This window comes from Atractosteus spatula, chromosome 3, assembly GCF_055471065.1.
Source record: "Atractosteus spatula isolate fAtrSpa1 chromosome 3, fAtrSpa1.hap1, whole genome shotgun sequence".
Classification (NCBI taxonomy): Eukaryota; Metazoa; Chordata; class Actinopteri; order Semionotiformes; family Lepisosteidae; genus Atractosteus; species Atractosteus spatula.
The window spans coordinates 69,455,902-69,479,235 of NC_142708.1; the positions used below are offsets into that span (position 1 = coordinate 69,455,902).

Below are 23,334 nucleotides of genomic sequence, written 5' to 3' on the forward strand. Positions count from 1 at the left end.
GGAAGGTTGAGTCCCTCTCCATCCTGACCTGAATGGACCCATACTCCTTGGTTTTTTTGCCCCCTTAACGCAGGGATGGACAGTCCTGCACCTGGCAGACTAGGATGTCTTACAGAGCTTCAGTCCAGCTTGGCTCTTGCCCTAAATCCTCCTCAATCTGTTTGCTTTTGACTTAATTCCTCCCAGCCTTTTAGGTGCTGGTGCTTCAAAGACGTTTGCAAGACCTGCAAACACACTGGCTTTCCAGCACTAGCATTCTCCACCTCTGTAGCTCAAAACATGTTGGAGAAATGACAAAACTGTATTTGTAACTCAAGTTGTAGAACTGGCCACTGAGGGAGGGACCATGCTAGCTTTAAGCGAATTGGCCTTTGGCAAGACGTGGGTGGGAGATGTAGGGACTACAGTTGAGGAACTCTTGTCCTAGAGGACGTTTATTATCCTAAACTTGGGGAAGCTCATTAGTAGTGGAGCAGCGAGGTAGAATATGTCGTATTTAAATTCAAGGCATTTGCCCTATGGTGGAGGTAGAGGCTGCTGAAGTGCTCCAGTCGTTCCTTTTCGGGGTGGGGAGAGTGTTTAAGACTGACCAGGATTGAATGTGGTAATAAAACTGGGAAAGGAAGACCCTGAGGGGAAGGCAGCCCACCAGGAGCAGGAGTGATGATCAATTCCTGTAACCGCTGTGCCTTATTGAAATGGAGAACATGATACCAGTTCTTTTCCTTCTTTTATACAAATCAAATGAATTGCAATACAGTTTCTCATTTTACAAATTCTACAAAACACAGTAGAACCATTTGCATACATAGATGGCTCTGGATGAGGCGAAAGTCATGCATAATTCACATAAGCCTCCTTTGATAAATAATGCTATGTACATTCATGGAATTTTCCTGCTTTCTCTTTTTCTGTGGTGGGATCAGTGGAAGGCTGTCCATTTAATAAGCTGCATTCTGAAAGCTGTTCCCCCCATCCCTGTGTTTCTAAAGGGATGGAGCTGACTGAAGGTTAACTGGTGGAAGAAGGCTAGAGGTTATTGATAGGTTATTGGGGGGACTTTGGGAGTGGAAGACTTGGTTTCTAGAGTGAGTGCTGGTTCTGTGTAATTCTGCACTCTGGAACCTGGATGGCCGGTGTCCTGAGTCTGTGGGCCAAGTGTCTTCCTTTTTTCACCATGGATGTACCAAATCATCTCCCCCCTCTTATGTATTCTTCAACCAAGGAAAGGATAAAGTGAAATGTTTTCATGATTCTCTTATAACTATTTACATTTAACATCTGAGCTAAGTGAATGAAAAAGCCCCCCGTTAGACAAGGTGTGTGCCTGGAAATGCAATATATGGGAGTCTTTCTTCAGTCCCTATTCCATACAACAGTCTCAAGGCCTTCCAACCTCCAAAGCCTCCAAGCTAAACTTCCCTGTCTTAGCTTCTTGAGGCCAGCAGGTGGTGCAGGTCTCCTTAAATCATCAACGGACCTGTACAGGAAGGTGAAATTGGTCCAATTAAATCTAAACTGCACTAATGCAATGCCATTTCCACAGCCTTGTGGTCTTCCAAAGGAGACCTGCAGGCCTACTGGATAGTTGCCCTAAAGGAGTAGGCCTGGTGTAACTAGTTCCTTAATTGTGACTGCATTTAGAAAACCATAAACCAACCAGGAGTGTCAGATTACCAAGACTGTCTTCTTTTTGCTACGGTCCCTCTCCCATGCACTTGCCTGCTCAGGGTAACTGCAGTAGCCCTGGGTTGTGGTTCAACCAGCCCTGTTTAGAACAAGGTTACAAGGCCAGTTGGCCCATCCTGCTCTGGTGGGCATCAGTGATTTATTGATCCCATGATTGTTACATGATAATCTCATCCAGCCATTGCTTGAGAAACCCAGAGGAGTCAGATTAAAGCGTAGCTAGGTTACTCACTCCAGATGCCTACAGCTGTGTAAAGTGCCTTGTGTTCTCAGTCTTTGATGCACGTCCTCTTAATCATGTTTTTGCCCTGACTCCTCCCTCCCCCCTCCCCTCCTCCCCCAGCCCCCAACCCGCAACCCGCAACCCACAACCCTAGGACAGGCTGCCCTCCCCCAGGTCCTCCAGCTCGGTGCTGCGCTTCTCCTCCATGTCCAGAAGCGAGCCGGGGCAGCGCCGGAAGCCCGCGGAGATCTGGTCGAAGGTCTTGCCGCGCGTCTCCGGTACGCGGAAGAAGGTGAAGAGCAGGAAGAAGAGTAGCAGGGCGGCGAAGATGAGGAAGACGTAGGGCCCACAGTAATGCTGCAGGGAGACAGGAGAGCTTGCTAACTGGGGTTGCTGCTGCTGTAGCCTCACCAGGCTGGGCAATTCACACCCGACTGGCACTACCCATCAGACTGAGCAGTTCACAGAAGATGGCACAATGCATCAGACGGCAGTTCATGCAATGCCATTACCTAGACACTCGACTGGTATTATGCACCAGACTGGTCATTTACATCAGACTGGGCAGTTCATACCAGGCTGACACTAGGCATCAGACTGGGCAATTCACACCCGACTGGCACTACCCATCAGACTGAGCAGTTCACAGAAGATGGCACAATGCATCAGACGGCAGTTCATGCAATGTCTTTACCCTAGACACTCGACTGGCATTATGCACTGAACTGATCACTTACATCAGACCGGCACTATGCACCAGACTGGGCAATTCACACCAGGCTGGCACTAGGCATCAGATTGGGTGATTCACACAAGACTGGTCACTAGACATCAGGATGGCCAGTGCACACCAGACTGGGCAGTATACTTCATGGCCCGTGCGTGCAGGAGCAGACAGTGTGCAGTAACCTCCCAGTAAGGCGAAGGAGGGGAAAACTCACAGCAATGTACTGGAAGCTCATGCCAATGATGAAGTTGGCAGTCCAGTTGGAGCAGCCGGCCACAGCCATGGCGGCAGGGCGGGGTCCCTGGCTGAAGAGCTCGGCCACGAAGAACCAGGGGATGGGACCTGGGCCCACCTCGAAGAACGCCACGAACCCAAAGATGGCCAGCATGCTGATGTAGCTCATCCACGGCACGCGGTCCTGCCAGAGGGATACAGGGATACAGGGTCAGCCGGGTGAGCCTATTCCAGTTATCGGTTCAGAAACCCTGGTTCTGGAGAGTCATAGCCCATCAGGCCTGAGAGGTTACCCATAGATCATGAATTCGTTAAGACTAGACTGTAAGTGAGTGATCGGCTTAGTAAGTGCATTAGTTCAGTTAAGTCAGGGATGGCCTGTTGTGGTCGTGGGTGTTGCCATTTTATTTTTAAATGCCTTCATGTAACGACATCCAAAGTCAACTTAGTTGTAGAAATTACCTGCTTATGTGGTCAAAACAGAATGGCTCCAGGTGTGCAGAAATCGACCATTCCAGGGTGACTCAGTGAATCTGCTGGATTGTGGCTCTCCAGGACCAGGTTTGGACATTGGTGCAGTATTGAGTTAAATGGAAAAGGTCCATATAAATACTAACATATTGACCATCATCTGGTGCTGAAGAGCCACAAATCTAATGGGTCTGTAATCTGAGATTTTCCTTCTGATAAATGCCAGGGGTATTAAGCAGCTAATGTTGGTCAGAGGTGTACTCTACAGCAGTTAAGTCATTTTCGGCACAATAAGTCAAAGTGAAATGAAAATCATTGGACCATATGCTCCAGAATCACTGTTGGAATGCAACATCAACATATAAAGACTTGGTTGACAGGAGGGGTAATTTCGGTTTATCATAGATTTCACACTCCTAAGAAAAAGGTAGGAGGCACAACACTGTATTTCACACAAAGCCTTTAAATACTTACAGTAGGTTGAACTCAATAAGCCACACTCCTTTATTTTTTATGTCTTTAGTGTTTTAAAACACATTGTGATTGCTTTTGGTTTTGATTTTGGCTGTGTTCAAAGCACCCATAAACTTCTGAGACAGGCGAGGAAGTGGCCTGGCCTGAAGCAGGAGACACTACCAATATAACACAGGCTTAGGACCGGAACTAACCAACAGGGCGAGTGCAGCTGTCATGGTGATGGCACACACCGCCATGCCAGCCAACCCCAGCATGTGCAGTGTCCGGCGTCCCGTCCTCTCCACCAGGAACAGCTGTGATTAAAGGAGGACAAGAGAGAAAGCAGGGCAAAGCTGGAACTCGACTGGCAATCCCACTCCAAGATTAATCCACTGGGCCTTCCCAATTTTATTCCACTGTGGTACTTTGATGCATGCAGCCCCTTAAGCATTCTATCGAACCTGAATATTCTCAATGAAATAAGGTACCGGCTGTAGCAAAATTCTGCAATGGAACACATTGGGAAGGCAGCGGTCAGGCCCGAGCGGGCGCCGGTGATCAGTCCTGCATACACATGCAGGACAGCACCTCCCGGCGCTGTTAGAACAGGCTCAGGCAGACTCTCACAGCGGCCGGCTAATTAATCTATCATTTCTTTATTATTTCATTAATTAGTTCCATTTCCCCCTAAACGCTTCCCTCACCCTTCTCTCAGGGCTCTGTCATTAGCTGAGCTGGTGTGCGTGCGTGCGTGCGTGCGTGCGCATGCTACCTCTTAGTTTCTTTACCACAGTTTTCTTTTTCTCAATTTTTGGCGCTTGCTCACTTCTCTCAGCACTTTCCCTGTTCCCTGCCTCTACCGCTCTGCAGCCCTGGGTGTTGGGTGTATATCGTGTGCCTTGCTCTTCTTTTTTGGCCACCATTTTGTTGGAGGGTGTTTCACACCTCACTGCTGCCTGAGACCCGCTGGGTCAGACACGAGTCGCCCTACTCTCGCACAGAGGAGCCATGGCACAGAGGAAAATTGAATCGGATGTATCAAAACCAGGAGTGCATCCAATCACATCTGTGTGCACGGCCTGACACACAGGCAAATGCAGCCCAGGAGTGGAGGCACTGTGAGGCAATGGTAGTATATTTTTAGTGTACACACATGCATACTGGCATTGATAGCTCTCCTTACAGGAGCAACTGATAATGGCATCAAGTTGAATCTATATCATTCAACATTTGCATTGTGACAGAATGTGGGGGCAGAGTTATAAGTGGAAAATATTTAGACTAAGAGTTCTGAGAACTATAATCCTTTCTTCTGAATTGTGTAGTTTCCTCTGTCTGGTTTTAATGCGAAAACCACATTATAAAAAGAGAACACTGATTAGCAGAATCATTAGGCTCAGCTGTCAATAATTGGCTTGTTTCCTGACCCATAAAACGGTGCGGCGTTTTTGGCTGGGAAAGACCTGATTCATTGGGATCTGCTGCTGAAGTAAGTTTGACTTTATTTTTGCTTCTTTTGAACTGGACTTGAAAGATCCCCTGCTGTACGAGGTGAATACCTGGAGAACAGGTAATGCACAACTGCACGGCCCAGGCCAGTAGTGAAGGAGCACCCCCAAACTGTCGCTATAGAGCTATGCAAACTTCATCTCTAACTGGTAGCCCTCCGCCGCTTCCAGCCAGAGGGGCAGTCTTACCGACACCACAGTGAAGGCGCAGTTGACGACACCGGCTCCGATAGTGGCATAGACCGGACTCTCCACGCCTGCCTTCTCGAAGATGCTGGTGGAGTAGTAGAAGATCTGCAGAGGAGCACAGGAGGCGTGATTTTCCAGAGGCTGCATGCTCGTGTGGAGAGAGGTACAGGGGTGAGGCGCCGATGAGAGGAGATGGGGGGGACACTCACAGCGTTGACCCCGGAGAGCTGCTGGGACAGCTGCAGCAGGATGGCGATGCCGATGGGTTGCCGGTACAGCGGGGAGCGGAACAGCTCCGCAATGGACACCTTCCTCTCCATCTCCATCCTCCTCTTCTCCTCCTTCATCTCCGCCAGGTCCTCGTCCACCTCCAGGCGCCCTGTCAGCCTGCGCAGGCCTGACGCATATGCACATCGTCATGGTTACAGATGCAAGTGCCACAGGAGCCCCTGATGACATTCTCATCATCACACAGTGTGTGAGCCAGACAGTAGTTAAAGCGGGTAACGTTTGTGCGTGTGCAGTGGCGGTATGATGTGCTGCAGTCTGAGCTCTGTGTGTTTGTGCAGTAGCGGTGTGCTGTGATGCAGTTTGAGCTGTGTGCGTGTGTGCGTGCGTGCGTGTGTGTGTGCATTGTATGCTCTGACCGCTCTTGGCATGGTGCTCCTGGCAGCGGATAATGTAGAGGTAGCGGGGGCTCTCAGGGCAAAAGGGCAGCAGCGCCATCTGCAGGACAGTGGGCAGCACGGTCAACCCCAGCAGCACAGGCCACAGCTCCTCCGTTCCCAGGAGAGACTCCAGTCCCAGGATCTGCACAGCGACAGGGGGTGCTGGAGTGAGCTCCTGCAGACACCTCGCAGACCTGGTAAGCGGTGCTTCTACACATTCTCATATAGGTTATAAATAGCTAAATTAAGAGCATTTAACCACTGCTTAAGAACCAAGAATTCCATACGGATCATTAAAATGAAGAAATAACAGAACCTTTTTGAGCTGGTTTTCTGTGCTGTGGTAATCTGTGCTTAGTTTAGAACATTTATAACTCCTTACTTGACCAGCTAGTAGATATGCATAAAGCATTGATGAACCATGTGGAAGCCAGTCTTAAAGGCTATCAATATGTAACAATTAAATCAGGTTATTTTGCAAGAAACCAATTTGACAGGATCAAATGGGCCATCAATCTAAAACGAACATTTCCGGGGAGATGGGGGGCCACATAGCATTCAAAACCTGGGGAAAAGAGTCGTGATTCTGCAGCCGGGAGTTCTGAAACCCCCATGCTCTCCTCCATCCCAGTATCCCGGTATCCCACCTGCGCCAGCAGGATGCCGATGACAATGGCCAGCTGGTGCAGGGTGCCCAGCGCCCCTCGCAGGCCGGTGGGGGAAATCTCACCCACGTACATCGGCACCAGCCCCGACACCAGTCCTGGGAGCACATCGGGCAGGCGGAGAAAGAGTTAGCAAAAGACAGATTTGTTTGAAATCCATCACTCTAAAAAAGCCACTCATCAAAACAACTAAGCGGTGCAATTCGTTCTTTGCCAAAGTAATACATCGTTGGTCTTGCATGCAGTATTGTCACAAAAACAACAACAACGAAGTCTTCCTGTATTATATACAGGAGCTTATTTTAACATGAGGCAGCTTCAGCTGCATTGTATGGATCTATGCATTGGAATGTATACTGTACTGAAGAATTACTCTTTTTTGATTCAGCTAAGAGTGTAGTGGCAAGGGTAGCCCTGCAAGGAGCTCTCTTGCATCACAGTCTGAGAAACTATCTCCTTGTCCAGAAGATGCACAGCCCTGCATATTTTATAGGGAACCAAAATCACTTTCTGTTCTACCACTCATTATCAGAAAGGCACATATTCTTGCTAAGCCTATGCTACCCTCCAGGACAGAACCTTAAGGGTCAGTTTGCAGACAGGGGGACAGGCAACCTGGAAGCGGGCTAGACTTACCTGAATAGGCACCAATGAAAAAGCGGCCCAGGATCATCATCTCGAATGATTGGCAGAGCTTGGACATGCCCATCATTCCTCCACCAATGAAGGCCAGGAGGTTGTTGATAAGCATGGCCTTCCTCCTGAATGATCAGATTACAATTACAGAAGTCTAAAAAAAATCACATATCGCTACTATGAATTTCTTAAATTTCACTGCACTGGGCTTGCTGCTTTCCTTTAAAAAAACTTGAATTCTCTTGACGATACATACATCCTTCTGGTCTTGTTGTACTGGGCTGGCTTACACCTATGCCTTCTGCTTGTAGTGTTACCTGCTTCAAATCTTGACAATATAGGATTTACAAGGGAAGTAACATACAGGCAAAAGGGGAAGATAGAGTAGGACTGAAGGAATGTTTTGCAGGGATCTTCAATAATTCTTAATTCTAATTAGTTCAGTAGCTACTGCTACTGTTTGAACCCTTTCCAACAAGCGTAGGGTTTCTTATTTAATGTAACACCCCTGTTATTGGCAAGCTTGATGATGTTGGCCATTTGGTCTCCCTTTTGTCAGCAGTAGCAGAATATCGCCGCTAGATGGAAGCAGCGTCACAGGAAAGCTCAATGGGAGTAAAGCACGGCAAGTTCACCGCACGTGATCAGTAAGCGCAAATGTTCTTCTTATGCAAAGGTGTAAATGCTTAATTTACTCATGAATTTCTTGCATTTTTCCTGTGTGATTATTTCCTCAGCTATTACAGTAGGGGAGGTGCTAGATCACTAAATAATTTCGCTTTCATACCTTCGCTTTTATATTTCTCTTACAGTCAGCATTGATAAATCAGCATTCATTGTGAATTGTTATTATTATCTTCGTTTTGAGCATGGTATAATCATTTTGTTGCCTTTCACCGGCATTTACCAATCCTGGCTTCCTAAAAATCCCCCTCTCTGAACTGGCTTCATCACTCTGTTCTCCTCCCCACTGAGAGCTGGAGTGTGGGGAGAGTACTGGTGCATCCAGGTGGGGCTGCACACTGGTGGTGGGGGAGGGGATCCCCATTATCTGTAAAATTCTTTGAGTGGAGTGTCCAGGAGAGTGCTATATAACTGTAAAGAATTATTATTAATAATAATACTACTGCGCATCATCTTCGAATTTGATATTAGTAATGAAGAGGGCTTTTTATATAAACTAATTGCCATCTTCTTTCATACTGTATCTGAAGGGGCCAAAGGCATTTGGTTTTGGACTCTCTCCCAGTGTGTCCAGTTTGACCTCTACAGAACAGAGGCTAGTAAAACAGCCACAGCACGGGGGTCAGTGGGAAGCCCCCTGTCCTACCCGACGACACAGAGGGGCGGGCGTGGCTCACCTGCCCAGCCACTCGGACACGACGCCCACGGAGAAGGACGACATCATGCCCCCGATGGAGAAGATGGCCACCGACAGGGACCAGAGCGTGGTGAGCGTGCCGTGAGGGATGTGCGTAGCATAGCGGTGCAGCCATGTGGCGTTGTACTCCTGCTCGATAATCTGAGAGATGGAAACACGGGGCTCACAGACAGAACCTCTGCGATTCCTAGTCCGCTGTGCCGGACGTGGACAGTGCCTACAGACACCCTTTCCAAAGTGACACGGGCTGGGGCCCTGCTCAAGACCCATGAGATCAGAATTTCTGTTCCGTTTATTCACCCAAATGTAAGACAGAGCCTCCAAGTCAAACCCACAGCTTCATCCCAGAGGTGTCTGAACAGCTCCCTGTTGCCCAGAGCCGAATCTTCAACCGAGATGAGCTATCTAGCAGAGCAGGCCTGCAGGAACAGCCAATTTTCATTCTAAAATCGTCGGACTCTCTAGAGAGAGCAGAGTAGTATTTTGTTGCCATGTGTACCCGTACATTCGAGTTGTTAATCGCGCCGATCTCTCGGGACACACACAGTACAACAGATCACACCACACAATGTAGACATTCCAAACATTATTAATAAGAACAACAGGAACAATAAACAACAATAGTTGTTGTGGGAGAATAAATGTTGGGGGCAGAGCGGTGGCTCTGTGGCTCAGGATCTGCGCCTGTGGCTGGAAGGTTGCCGGTTCGTATCCCGCGGCCGGCAGAGGAATCCTACTCCGCTGGGCCCCTGAGCAAGGCCCTTAACCCCAGCTGCTCCAGGGGCGCCGTATAAATGGCTGACCCTGCGCTCTGACCCCCAGCTTCTCTCCCTGTCTGTGTGTCTCATGGAGAGCAAGCTGGGGTATGCGAAAAGACAAATTCCTAATGCAAGAAATTGTACATGGCCAATAAAGTGATCTGATCTTAAATATGTGGTAGTGAGGAAAAAAACCCATGGTAGACCATGCAAAAAGCATATAGTGCAGATATATGAGTCTGAGGCACTGTAGTTAGCTGTTGAGGATGAGTACTGCAGTGGGATAGAAGCTACAGTTGAACACACTACACCATACACTACAGCTGAACACAGGCGGAGGCTAATTAGCTTGCTGTGCAATGTGGAAGGCAATTGGGGTACACAAGAGCTAATATCCAATTGCTCTCACCCAAGGGGTGATGCACTTATCCAGCCCATTTCTCTAGGTGTGCACTGGGCTGGCTGGGGTCCCTCCCCTGTGCTGGTGTGGGCAGTGGGCAGCAGCTCTTGCTCAGAGGTCGCAGATACCCTTTCATCACACTTGATTGCTTTAGTTTGTAGACGTTGCTCTTTTAGGGGTGGAAAAAAACACAACAGGACTGCTCTCCACCAACCACAGAAACTCTGACAGCTCCCCTGCCTTACCGCAAAAAAGTGTCGAACTTCCCCTCCCCCCCTTTCCTGTTTTGCTTTGCTGTATTTTGCGGTTCTGAAAGGCATATTCAGGAAATTTTCAGGGTTTCGCTCAGAAGTGCTGTGCAGGTGACAATGGTAGAGGAGTGATAGGCCATCAGCGCTGTCAGATAGACCTCACTCCCTTGGGATTCTCCCGCTGTAAAGTGCAGGACTGTTCCCCAGTCACTTCAGAGTGGTCTGGTGTAGCTTGGGCACGTAGCAGTACAGTGACAGGAGCTCTGGACTAGAACAAAGATTGTCTGCATATATCCCAGCAGTCTTCCACCCTGGTCCCTGGTTTTCTCTGTACCCCAAACTCTCTCCTTGCTATAGATTGGGAACACTATACACTTCATATACTGTAGATCAATAGGCAAGTAATTTGTTCAATTAATGAAATTACAGTACTTGAGGACCAAAGGGTATACTGATTTGTGTCTCTAAATTACTTAATTAAACAAATTCCTTGTTTCATTATGTACAGCTACACTGCTCCAGAACTTTAGAAATTGGCGACTTCTGCTCTCCAGCATCAAGGAAGACCCCCGTCCCTGTGCTACCATACAGGGATTTAAAAACATCCCCCCTTGAATTACAATCCATCGTGAGTAAGACACCACGTGGCAAAGGGTGTAGGTAACTCGGCTTTTTAGTATGACTCGTGATTTGAAAGAAGGATTTTTTTAAACAGAAGAGGAATCTGCAAATTAAGGTACGATCCAGAAAATCCTTCAGGAGATGTTTTGGACACTTTTTTTGCACCAAACAAGAAGAAATCTCGAAACACAGGGTGCACAGGGTGCCTAGGCTACACAACTGGGTTCCCAGCCACCCTCATCACTCACACAGACTGCCCTTTGAGCACCGGTTGGGGTCTGTGCTCCTGCAGGTGGGGGTTTCCCATGTGGAAACCAACTGTTGGGGCTGGGTTCAACTGGGCCAGGGTGTCCCTTTGCTTCCTTCACAAGAGCGCCCCCTTGTGGATGCCAGACACATCAGCTCGTCACTCCATGCAAAATCTGCTCTGGGCTACAGGGGATCGCGGTGTGAAAAATGCGAACGACCTGGCAGTGCGTGTTTCAGAGGAACAGTGTGACCACACAGACTATAATTAGCTTCTGCAGTGACGGTCTTTGGTGTTTTCTGCTATCTTAGGCCCAGAGCCTTTTCAGCCTCACTTCATACCGCTCCTGTACTGGGGGTACTGAGAGGGGGGCGGGGGCAGCAGTCTCTGAAAGAGTAATACCAGGCCTTGTGATTCATCTGTAACCCAGCCGACCCCGTCGAACTCCACCGAAAATAATCCCCGTCTCCCATGAGAGAAACCCCGAGCACCCCTGCCCCCTCCTCCCCTCCGGCCACTCAGCTGATCCAGAAACCTGAGCTGGAGGCGATATGGAAGGGGGATGGGCCCCACAGGGTATTTTTGGCTGCTCTGTGTTTCCGCTCATCATTCCCACCCTCCCGCTCCCTCTCTCTCTCTCTCTCTCTCCCTCTCTGTTGACATTCTTCGGCCCCTCTTTCAGGAGCACGACTCCTCTGCCTCTGCCTCTCCCGCTGGCCAGCTTCGCTCGCTCGAGGATGCTTGTTAATTCCTCCACCCGGGACACAAGAGATCCGTGTGCTTCAATCCCATCTTGCGCTGTGTTTTTGAGATGAGGCGCTGCTCTGACCCGTTGTGACTCTGAACCTCTTCCATGGCAACAGTATCCTTAATGGCACCATGGCAACCAAAACAGAACATGATGTTCCAAACCAGGTCCTCCATGCTCCACATAATCTTATCCTTTTGCGTCTTCTTCTCTCCTGCTGTAGGTGTCTGAAACCACCTCCATTTTTACACGTCATTTTCAAATCTGATAAATGGACCAGGTGGTGGAGGCACCCAAGTTGTCTTCTGGCTCTCATTCCAGCTCGGCTCTGAAGGATCTCGATCGGCTCGACCCCGGCTCTTCAGCAGCTGGTGCTTTAAAGGGAAACTGCAGTCCCAATTTCTCAGACCAGTTCTTAAATCTCAGTAACAAAATAAATTCATTGACAGTATGGAATGATTTAACAAATCTCAAATGAAGTACAAAATTGTGAACTTTGTGAGAGTACCGTATGGTCGCCATGTTGTCGCAAACCCCTGGTCTCACCATGGGGAGAGAGGCAAGAGTTCCCGTGAATTGCGACGTGATGCAACCCTTCCTGCTCACTAGTCCCTGTAATGACTAATGTACTGCGCATAAGTACAGGTTGTGCAGCAGACATTTCACCGCAGAAATGTTCCAGCGTGATCTGCATGCAAAGTTAACAAGCAAGTTCCATCTATTGGCAAAACCGTCTTGAAGTCAAGAGTAATATTGCTATTGTATTAATAGAAATGTATTCACAAGCCTGCTTACTTACAATGTAATAAGGATGCAACACGTCACCGGATGTTTAGTTGCCTCGTTCTGAGTTGCAGACCTGCATTCCTGAAATATAGTCTATTTTGTGATGTAAATTGGAGGTTTTACAAGATGCTGTGTACATTTGACTTTTATTGTGGTTTGTGGGCCACCAGCCCCTGCTTATGCTTTCCTTGACCACACGTAGCAACATGGTGTCCCAGGCCCTGGGCATGCTGGATTCTGACTTGGGCCCGCAGAAACTGGCTAACATTTTCTTTCCCTGCACAACGCCCATTTTAAATAGCCTGACCTCAGAGTGACTGCCCCTCCCCCAGCCCATCCAAGGCCCCAGAAGGGCAGGATTAGCTAAGCCACTGTCCTCTGTTGAACTCTGTTGTCCTCTGATGTAGTTGCCCGTGAAACAGGCAGATCCCCTTTTAGAAAAGCTGGCGGCAGCGTTCCACACTAAAAACAATGAAATAACACCTGAAACCTACTCTTGAGAGTAAGCTGTGCCAGGAGAGCAAATTTAGTGGTAAAGATATCCCCCATCATGCATTCTATTCATTGGGCATGCAAGATATTTAAGGACCAGCTGCTCGTGTAGGTGCCCTGTGTCTCACAGGTGCTCATTTTGTTCTGCGTAAGCTGCATTTGTGTGCTGAAGGCTACCTTCTGGGGTGCATTGATGACTCCGATGTTGTAGCCGAACTGCAGGGATCCCAGCACCGCTGTGAACACGGACAAGATGAGGGTTCCAGTCACTCTCTGCAGTGAGAGACAGAGCACAGAAACATCTCAGTCTGATAAAACACCACCAGGAGGAGGCTGTCCCTGTGACCTAGCTGAGCTGACTCCAACCCCTGGAGCTGATTTTATAGGACTATTGCATTTTCCCTTGATTAATGCAATTATCTAATTGGGAGCTAACCTGAATGAAAACTAGGAGGTTTTTGGGACAGGCCTAGTCTGGGAGGTCCAAGCTGATACTAACGCCTCTTTTTCCCCAGTGCATCAACCCTCACCACGAGCCCACACTGCCTCCCTCTCTCTCTCCCAGTGCCTCAGCTCTCACCATGAGCCCACACTGCCTCCCTCTCTTCCAGTTCCTCAGCTCTAAACACTAGCCCACACTGCCTCCCTCACTCCCAGTGCCTCTCAATCTCTCCCTCAGTCTCTCTGGCCTGAACCAGTGAAATCAAAGACAGCCCATTACACTTTCAGAGACAAAGGTCCCACAGCCAGTTTAGCCCCCAGAAGAGGAGGTGTATTGGGCTTGTGCCCTTTTCCTAATCCAAGTTATTTATATCCCTGACTCCATCCAGAAAGACTTGCTTCTAGCACGCCCGCGCTTTACAGAGAGTGACTGACAGGTTGTAAAGATCAGCCTCAAAAGTCAAGCACCCACCTGTCTCTTTACTGAGAGACAGGCCTGTAAGGAAGACCCCCAGGAGCATCTGCCACTGCCCTGAGCCGAAAGACGATATACTGGAGGATGGAGGCTCTACTTTCCACAAAGAGATGTGGTTGGTGGTAACAATCTGTTCAACAGTGTGAGATGAAAGCCTCTTCATTAGTAACATCATCAAAGGTCTTTACAAGACAATGTTCTCAGCTGGCATTCATAGTGATCAGAAATGTGCTTTAGTCATGCCTGGAGACGCAGCAGTGAATTCAGTCTTCAATCAGTGGTTGTGGATTTCTATCCCTAGAGCAGGGTTATGCATTCCTGGTCCTGGAGGCCTGATGTATCTGCAGGTTTTCTAGGTATCTTCAAAGCAGCAGCACCTGAAGAGTTGGAATAGGCTGTTAAATTGCACCTTTTAAGCCAGGAATGAGCTGATTGAGTTTGTTAAAATAGAGTTGGAATAAAAACCTGCACAGGCACTGGCCCTCCTGGATCTGGACCGCCCCCCCCCTTGTTTTAGATCATCATCCTCAAAGCTCATTTTGTTGCTGGTAGCTTTTATTGAACTGAGGATCTGATTGAGCCTTTTCTGGAAGTTTCCTGACAATCCGCGATAATAACGTGGCCGGGCTGTTTGCGCCTCACCCCCATAACCCTGAGTGGGAAGAAATGAAAGAGACTCCTTTGCAGACCTCTTACCCAGGCTGTAACGTTTCATACAACTTGCAGTCTTTTTGCCTTGGTGGAACAATGTAGGAGTGCCAAAGAGTTCTGTGTTGTTCTCTTTGGGAGATTTCCCATGTTCTGATCCCAGAGCAGCTGACAAGTGTGTAATGTCCATCACTGTGGAGAGCACCCTCACACACGCACCCTGCTCTTCAAAGCCTACTTCCGTCTCAGGGGCAGTTAAGCGAACGAGCAGGTGCTGTGGTAACCTGTCAGTTATCGGTGGAGCTCAGGGGAACTGTGCGTTCCTCCCAGTCCGTGTCTCCGCCAGCCTGGGTCAGGGCGCTTTGAAATCACGGGACAAAACAAAAGCCGGTGAATCAGAGCAGCGCACGAGCCCCCAGAGCACACTCGATCTGTCTTGACCTTTCTGGAGAATTAACAAGGGCCGTGTGATCTTTCTGTGGCTAGCTATATAAAGGGCTGCCAGATCGCATTTCAGCATAACGTTAATAATAATGGCACGCGTCAGGTTTCAAGCTGCTGGGCCTGTGTGGCTGGGCAGCTTGTTCCCAACCCCCGCAGCCCTCCGCGTAAAGAGATGCCCACTCTTCTTGATTTTCAAACATAACTTTACAAACGTTCTATTCAGGTCCTACTGCTGGTGTTTTGGTCTTGACTCTGAAGAAGTCCACTGGACCAGCCGTGTTAGTGCCTTTGCGCTTTTTGAAAACTTGAATCGGGTTTCCCACTCAGTCTTCAAGACTCAGAACGTTCTCTCCCTGTAGCCCTCAGGAGCAGGATATTCTCTGGCTGTGTCTCTGGACTGATCAGGGTAAATCTATTTTCTGTCAGGTGGTGACCAAAATTGTGCCCAGTATACTAAATGAGGTCTTACTAGTGCACTTGTTTGAGAGACAAACCAGGTCTTAAAACTTCTGGCTTTGTGATAGTTTCACTTAATTTTTGTCTCTGATATTTTTTTTCTTTAAAGCTCCCTGTTAAATTCTGTTGGTTGGTCAACAATGACCAGCAACTGCAAGCAATGTCCTGCCACACCTGCTTACTGGTTAATAATAATGTCTTTCTGGTAGCTCTTTACAGGTAATGGGGATCCCCTCCACCAGCACCAGTGTGCAGCCCCACCTGGATGATGCGACGGCAGCCATAGTGCACCAGTACTCTCCCCACACACCAGCTCTCAGTGGGGAGGAGAGCAGAGTGATGAAGCCAGTTCAGAGAGGGGGGTTATTAGGAGGCCATGATTGGTAAAGGCCAGGGAGAAATTTGGTCAAGACACTAGGGTAATTCCCCTTCATTGGCATGTAGACTTTAGTTTAAAATCTGGATCTTTTCCAGTATTGGGGGTACTGACGTCAGCATTCCAGATTCATCAAAGAGCCCCATCATTGGTAAAGGCCAATTTCTGTTTGGCCCCTACTAAGGGCCCCTTAGTTTGACCCCTACTCTTTCTGAGAAATGTCCTGGGATTTAATGACCACAGAGAGTCAGGACCTCAGTTTAACAAAGGCTTTTTACAGTATAGTGTCCTCATCACTATACTGGGGCATTAGAACCCACACAGACCGCAAGGTGAGCGCCCCCTACTGGTCCCACTAACACCTCTTCCAGCAGCAACCTCAATTTTTCCCAGGAGGTCTCCCCTCCAGGTACTGGCCGGGCTCACACCTGCTGAGCTTCAGGTGCTGGGTGATACAGCGGCTGGCAAGTCTTGGGATATGGGAGGAGATACTGGCTAATGTCTTCAAGCAGGGCCAACAGCACACGGCCCGTCTCCTGTCAAGAACAGTGCCAGTCGCAGCTGTGCGTCACCTGACACGTATCGAAAGAGGTCGATATTTGTCGGTGACCCGCAATCAGTAGAGTGACTTACGGTCAAGCCGGCTGCCACTGAAAGGCGACAACATATTTGCTTCAATACCCCTGTAACTGATGCCACTTCACCGACACTGAGAGTAAAAAAACAACGAGAAATTCAACTTCTCGTCACACCTATAGACAGATGATGCGCTCCGGAGATACATTAAAATGTAATGTCTCTAACGGAGGGGTAAAAGGTTTTTTTTAACCAAATCAGCAACTTTAACGTCGCATAAAAGGTCATGTACAGGTCCAAAGACGTGAAAGTTGCCCAATGACAAGTAACGCCGAGAGGACGAGGTACTGAGCCTTGGTAAGCGAATATATCTCTGTCGGCTATCAGCTATCGGTGGAGCTCGGCCACAATTTTTTCCATCACACCGCTTTCAACAGCCGAGTGTTCAAATGCCTTTGATAACCGGGAGATAAGGCAGAGGTGTGAGTGGAGATGCACAGGAAATATACATATTGTAGCATAACGTCTGTATCTCGAAACGCTCGAATTCTATCCCAGCATTTCGACCTTTCTATATGGCGTTGCGCCTCGACCAAGCCCGCACACGCGTTATCAGATGCTGTAATCTAGACAAAGTGGTGTTTGGTTTCCGAGATTACATAGGTCGAGTTACCTCGCCAAGAGAGAGGGAGAGAAACATACGAGGCACCAGATCGTGCACCTTCTCTTTTTAAAAGTTCAGATTTGCTTTGTAGAAAAGGTGTTTGGGGGCGCTTGTGTGAATAAATGCCACACGCCGTCCTGCTGCGCTGATTTCAATTTAAACAAAAAACTGTCAGAATGTATGCCTCCGTGTGGAGACAAAACTCATTTTTTTCTGACAAAACATGATTTTTTCTCCTCCAGTAACATTTAGCATAGCATACAAAGAATGAAAAATTAATTAATCTTCCTAAAAAAAAGACATTAGTTCCACCGACACATTCACCTCAAAGACAAATGCATAAGAAAGGGGATTTCGTTTGCCAATACAATGGAAAATAACAGGAATGACGCCTTTCCTATCCAGAGTGGTGCCTGTTTCGAAGATAGAACTTCGTACAGCACGGTGCTATTTATTTACTACTGTTAGTAATATTTATTCCTGATACAGATGTGTGAAACCGCCTGTTCTGCCTTGTTTGCAGAGTGTGATTAATTATGTGCCTCAGCTCCCCCGCTGTGTTTGCGGACAGCCGCAACCTGCGCAGCTCAGATCGGTTTGATTTGAGTTCCCCGGGGTTTCCGTCCCAAGAACAAGACCGACGCGAGAACTATTTGGGAGCGGGGTAAAACGTACGTTTTAATTTTCACACGTTTTGCTTCCTATAATATCCCGTATTTTCAGAAGTCCTAAATTATATATTTCTTACAGCATTTAGTACAATAATAATTATAAGTACGCTTAATAATGATATATATTTCTTACAGCACTTAATATAAAAGATGATGTAACTAGTAACCTCTGACAGTACAGATGATCATGATGAATTGAGACCACTGCCATGGTAGTACTGCTGGTACTCCATTACTACTTATAATAACATCAATAATAACAACATAACTCACCTCTCCACCCAGCTTCTGAAACCCAGCCGGCATGTCCTTGAGGGAGAAAGGGACACCTGCCTCAAGATTTACCTTGGAGATTAAAAAAATATTCCCAGGTGGGGTAAAGTGGAGAATATATATATATGGCTATATTCAAAACGATTTTTAAACGAATTGAGGCGAGCGCAAATTCCAAGCACCGACGGGACTATTTAAGGAAAAGTGTTCTTCGGGTCTCGCCGGCTCGACTCGGAGGCACAGCTTTCGTCTTTTGAAGTCAGTCGGACCGCAGTGTCGGCTGGCTGGCGGCTCCGCCGACCTCTCGGTGCAGCTGAGGGAAGGGTCGTTCCGGCCGATCTGGGAGGAGGAATGACCCGCACGCCCGGCCGTCTTTTTTGTTTTGGAGAGGGGGCGCAGGTGGGCTGTGTGCGAGGCGGGGCGGAGGGTGGAGACTGGGTGGGAGGGCCGGGGGCAAGACCGAGGCGCGGCGCGATCTCCGCAGGCCGCTCGCGCGAGACGGGGAGAGGAGGGGACAGTCCGTCGGAGCGATGATTGGCGGGGAGGCCGAGAAGTTTGTCCAGAGCTTCGCCCGGAGAGGTGACCTGAGAAAACTCGACACACTCACGGCAGGAGCAAGCGACCGAGAACACAAATGAGAAAAAAAAGAGGTTTAAACGTATGCCGGGCTGTGACAGTAACAGCTACTGCTCCCGCCAGTGCACGGTGACATCTCCGTGGCTCTTAACCCATTAACGAAGCATGCAGAGAGCACCTATTCGCCAGAGCAGTTGTGCTCGTTTTCTTCTTTTTATTTATTAAACGCAGGGATCGAGTTACTTCAGGAATTAACTATGAATGCATAGCCTGACGTGTATCTTTCCCGGACTAACAGCAGTGTTCGTGGTTAAGATGGTTGCGCCGCCTGTTCCTTTTGAAGATTCCGCGAGCGGTTGGGTGGGAAAGGCGCTATACGAGTGCAAACGCGTTGTGTCGCGCAGGGGCTGTCGACAGGTGGAGCAGCTCTGTAAACTCCAGCACGCCGTCAGCTGAGGCGGTGTGCGGTGTATACAGTAAACATCCCAAGGTTCAGTGGGTGTCAACAGCCAAATATTTGGGAAAACACGTCACCCAGAATGCATTTTCTCGCTGCCGTCCTTGACAACGCTGGAAAGCTCCCGGGGAGGTCGAGTAGGAGGAAGACGGGCACATTTGCAATCAGGTCCACACAGACAAAGTGTTACCTGTGTGGGCGGAGAGGGGGGGAAGAATTTCATTGTTGCAGTTTTCGGTGCAGACCCCTTATCACACTGACCCGAATCCGGTTTTGGGTTTCCTCAGCGCTGCAGGAAAACCGCGACACAGAACGACACAGAGCTCGACAGGCTCCGACAGCTATGTTCCAGTGGTCTGTTTCAGACAGGTTTAAGGTTAAAATCAGAATGTCCCAAAATATCCAACAACATTAGTCTCAACCCTCATCCTCAGAATAATAGTGGGATCTTTTTTAACCCGACACCTACACTGAAAGTGACAAAGGGTGGATATCGAACAATATTTTGTACAATTACCATATGCTTTATTTAACAAATTGACTATTGTTATGTACTGTATTTGTTACTGCAGTTACTTTGAAAAAAGCTGGACAAATACTAAAGCGAGTTTGTATTATGAGTCATTATGTGAGTAGGTATTAATAAAAGTATAAACAGTAAAAAAGTATTAGATACATTTTTTTTTTTATTTTGCAGTAAGGGCTGAGTAAATAATCTCTTCTCGGGCCATTACACAAGGAGATGTTATCCTGTGCTACGATCTATTATTTAAAAATCATTTTTGTATAAAAAAGGTTTATTTGACCCGTTAAAAGATGGTGTTGATGTTTCAGGTAAAATAAAACAACGGAATAAAAATGAATATAACGTTTCTATATAAAATAAATAAAACAACTGGGGAATGTGGTTTAATCTATTAAGGTGAAGCTGAAACGTCCAGCCCCCCAAAACGAAACGGTGCGCACTGTTCGAACGTGTTGTTTATGTACAAAGAAGCAAACGTTTGCTTGGGAACATGTGTCTGCTGACCTACAAGCTGCGAGTCACCGCTAGCGCCCCAGTCGTGTATCTGCGCACTCTCCCTCTCTCCCTCCGCTCCCGGATCCCGCTCCGGCCAGCTGCAGCTCTGAATGACAGGGGGGGGGGGGGGGGTTACGTTTGCCAAAAGTGTAATGGAAACACTTTGCCTCGGGTGCGCACTGCCAGGGGTGTCATCTGTTATCCCGAGCGGCGTGGCGCTGATTTGACGGGCCGAGAAAGACGTAACTCAATCCCCCGCTGGCGCACCCTTACTTGCGCTCAGGGATGGCAGAGAGAGATACGATCTGAGAAAATTAAGACCGTACCCCCTGACAGCGCGCCCACCGCGAAAACGGCCTCTTCTCTGCGATCTGAAAGGGGCTTTTTGTTCTGGGTCTATCAGTCGAGTGAATTTTGGAATTCGGAAGAAAAAAAACCCAGAATGAGTGGAAAATGGAAAACTGCTTAAGAGTCACAATTTTTTTCAGGATTTAAGGAAGTTTTTATTTAAGAAGGTTAAATTCAGAACGTGTTGAGGTAAATACGCCTGTGGAACTTCAATTTGACGAACCCTTCTGAGAGGGGATTTCTTCGTGTGACTGGGCGACGCTGTCACGGGGGCAGACCAGTGCGGTGACTCGGTGACGTAGCTTATCTCCGCACAGTAGCCTTCCCATGAGCCCCCGGGAGGTTCAGCGGTCCGCCGCGGGCTGCAGTCTGCGCGCGATGGTGTTCGCGGGAAAGTGATGCGTCAGGCTGGTGACTGTGAGGTCAGCCCGTCAATCTGGACTCCAGTATGCAAGTCTGGGTTGAAAAGCTCTGACCATGGTCAGGAAAGGCCCATGTTTCAAAAAGTGCATGTTGTTCCTTCATTTTACTACTAATAATACACTTATATAGCGCTTTTCCTGACACTCCACTCAAAGTGCTTTACAGGTAATGGCGACTCCCCTCCACCACCACCCGTGTGCAGCCCCACCTGGATAGATGTGACGGCAGCCAAAGTGCGCCAGAACGCTCCCCACACACCAGCTCTCAGTGGGGAAGAGAACAGAGTGATGAAGCCAGTTCATAGATGGGGATTATTAGGAGGCCATGATTGGTAATGTCCGGGGAGAAATTTGGCCAGGATACCGGGGTAACACTCCTTCATTGGCATGTAGACTTTAGTTTAAAATCTGGATCTTTTCCCGTATTGGGGGTTCTGACTTCCAGATTCCAGATTCATCGCAGAGCTCCCTTAAACTGAAGGCTGACAGAAGAAAGTCGAAGGGAATTTGACTCAAGAAATCTCTTCACGCGACACGTGGCCGAGTCTCTTAGAGCGCAATACTAATGTGTATATTAACAGTATACAGTTATATTTTTAACTGTTTTATTTTTGTAAATGTGTTCTATATTTATAAAGAAGAATTATATTTTTGAAGATGTTTATTTGTGGAAAACGATGCCTGTGTAACATTTTTCCAAGATGTTTACGTGCGTGTTCTCCATGCTCCTCTTGTGCTCCACGTTGACTGGCTGCCTAAATGAGGCGACCTCGCAGCGCGATACGAGACTTGGAACCGTGATGAAAATTCGTCGGTGAGTCGTGTAATTAGTCACTCCATGCGATTCCTCTAGGACAGCAAAGCAGCGAGATTCAGCATCTGCAGTCGTTAAATTTGACATGCTCTCCGACTAGAAGTCGTGTCGCGTCCTGTAGTGTGACGCCGGCTTCAGAGAATAAGAAGGTGGGAGGCGTTTCTGTAACAAGTCTGTGACAGTTACAGGTTGTCGCCCAGAAGAATACAACCAGGTCTTTAATCATTCGTTGGGCTTTTGCAGCTAGAGCATTTATGCTTGAGAATCTTAGCAATTTAGAAATCTGCCGACACTAAACCGAGGGACTCAGTCGGTAAAGGGGCGCAGATTGAGCCCCGAGTTCATTACCGGTCTGATCCTGGGATCTAGGATTAACAGGACGATGAGCTGGGATGGACAGGAGCTCGCCATGGCGTGCCCGGGCGTGTCGTAAGTACAGCGGCTGTGCTCAGTGGGAGATGACCCATCGGTGCTAACTGTGCTATCGGCGCTGCGCGGAGATTAAACCTTCGGAAATCATCGTACCTCCTAATGACTGAGCCGAAGCCTGCACGTAACCGTCAGTAGCTGCTTTAAAATGGCTGGTTCCAGCTGAGGAGGTGGAATCATTCTGTTCCAAGTCTCCGCGTTACCTGTCTTCTTGTCTCAGCGCACGTTTTCTTCTTCACACGCCGTGTCGGGAGAGGGCTTGTGCAGCTACCGGCCTCGCAGCGGTGCCTTGACTGAAGCACGGCGCGAGGTGGCCCCCTGGTGGCGGAACGTCGCTACTACCACCTCCTTCCCCCAGCACGCGGCACTGTGAGGAAACCTGGAAGGTGACAGGTCAGACACCGGCCCTCTTTTTTTGTTGTTCCTGGCATTCTCAGATAGAAAGGTAGTGTGCATTGTGTCGGCGTATAATGCTGGCCTCCTACGACATCCAGCTATTCTTTCGTTTTCAATAACCTCTTCGCCCAGTACAGGACCTCAGCGAGCAAGAGTCTAACCTGGCACACAATGGGAGCAAGGCAGGATACATCCTGGACAGGATGCCAGCTCCCTGTAAGGCCCACACACACACGAGCACAGGGCTGTGCTTGGATTTCAGTATCTGAATGATCTGTGTTACCTGTCAATGCAGACAGAGGTGGATTAGAGCCAAGACGATTGCAGAGACAGCCGTGGCACCATTGCCACTTGTGAACAGAGTCTCCTGCCGTAAATACCACTGCTGGTGAGCCTGGTCTGGAGTTCACAGCCAGGTTTCGATAAATAAGAACGGGAGAAAGAGTTTTCAGCTTTGACAACATGGTTGGGTTACTTGTTCTCCACACCCACAACTCTTTGTGTAATAAAAAGCACCTCCTGACGTCAGTATTAATTGCACTTTCCGCTTAACTTTAAAAGCAACACATTTCACTGGGGGCAGCACAGGGACACATCAGAGAGGATTGCTCATCTCTGGGGTCCTGGGTTCAGTTCAGTATCTGGGGTGCTGTCTGTATGGAGTTTGTATGTTTATCCCATGTTCGCGTAAGTTTCC

At 48.4% G+C, this 23,334-nt stretch overlaps 1 protein-coding gene across 1 annotated transcript; it reads right to left on the bottom strand.

Moving 5' to 3' along the window:
• Positions 1 to 729: 729 nt before the first annotated feature.
• LOC148838506 (solute carrier family 2, facilitated glucose transporter member 4-like) lies at positions 730 to 18,515 on the bottom strand. The gene is made up of 11 exons (XM_088911110.1): positions 18,175 to 18,515; positions 13,328 to 13,423; positions 8,828 to 8,988; positions 7,467 to 7,591; positions 6,813 to 6,928; positions 6,145 to 6,307; positions 5,707 to 5,894; positions 5,498 to 5,602; positions 4,013 to 4,114; positions 2,854 to 3,057; positions 730 to 2,269 (listed from the first exon to the last, which is right to left on the bottom strand). Exons 1-11 carry the CDS (start codon positions 18,205 to 18,207, stop codon positions 2,063 to 2,065), a joined length of 1,500 nt encoding a protein of 499 aa, XP_088767236.1. The 5' UTR covers positions 18,208 to 18,515; the 3' UTR covers positions 730 to 2,062.
• Between the last annotated feature and the right edge of the window lie 4,819 nt (positions 18,516 to 23,334).

Coding starts and splice junctions, on each gene's coding strand:
- LOC148838506 (XM_088911110.1), bottom strand. CDS start 18,207: ATGCCGGCTGGGTTTCAGAAGCTGGGTGGAGAG. Junction 13,424..18,174: donor TTCAGAAGCTGGGTGGAGAG/GTGAGTTATGTT, acceptor CTCTCACTGCAG/AGAGTGACTGGAACCCTCAT. Junction 4,115..5,497: donor GCGCCTTCACTGTGGTGTCG/GTAAGACTGCCC, acceptor CTTTAATCACAG/CTGTTCCTGGTGGAGAGGAC.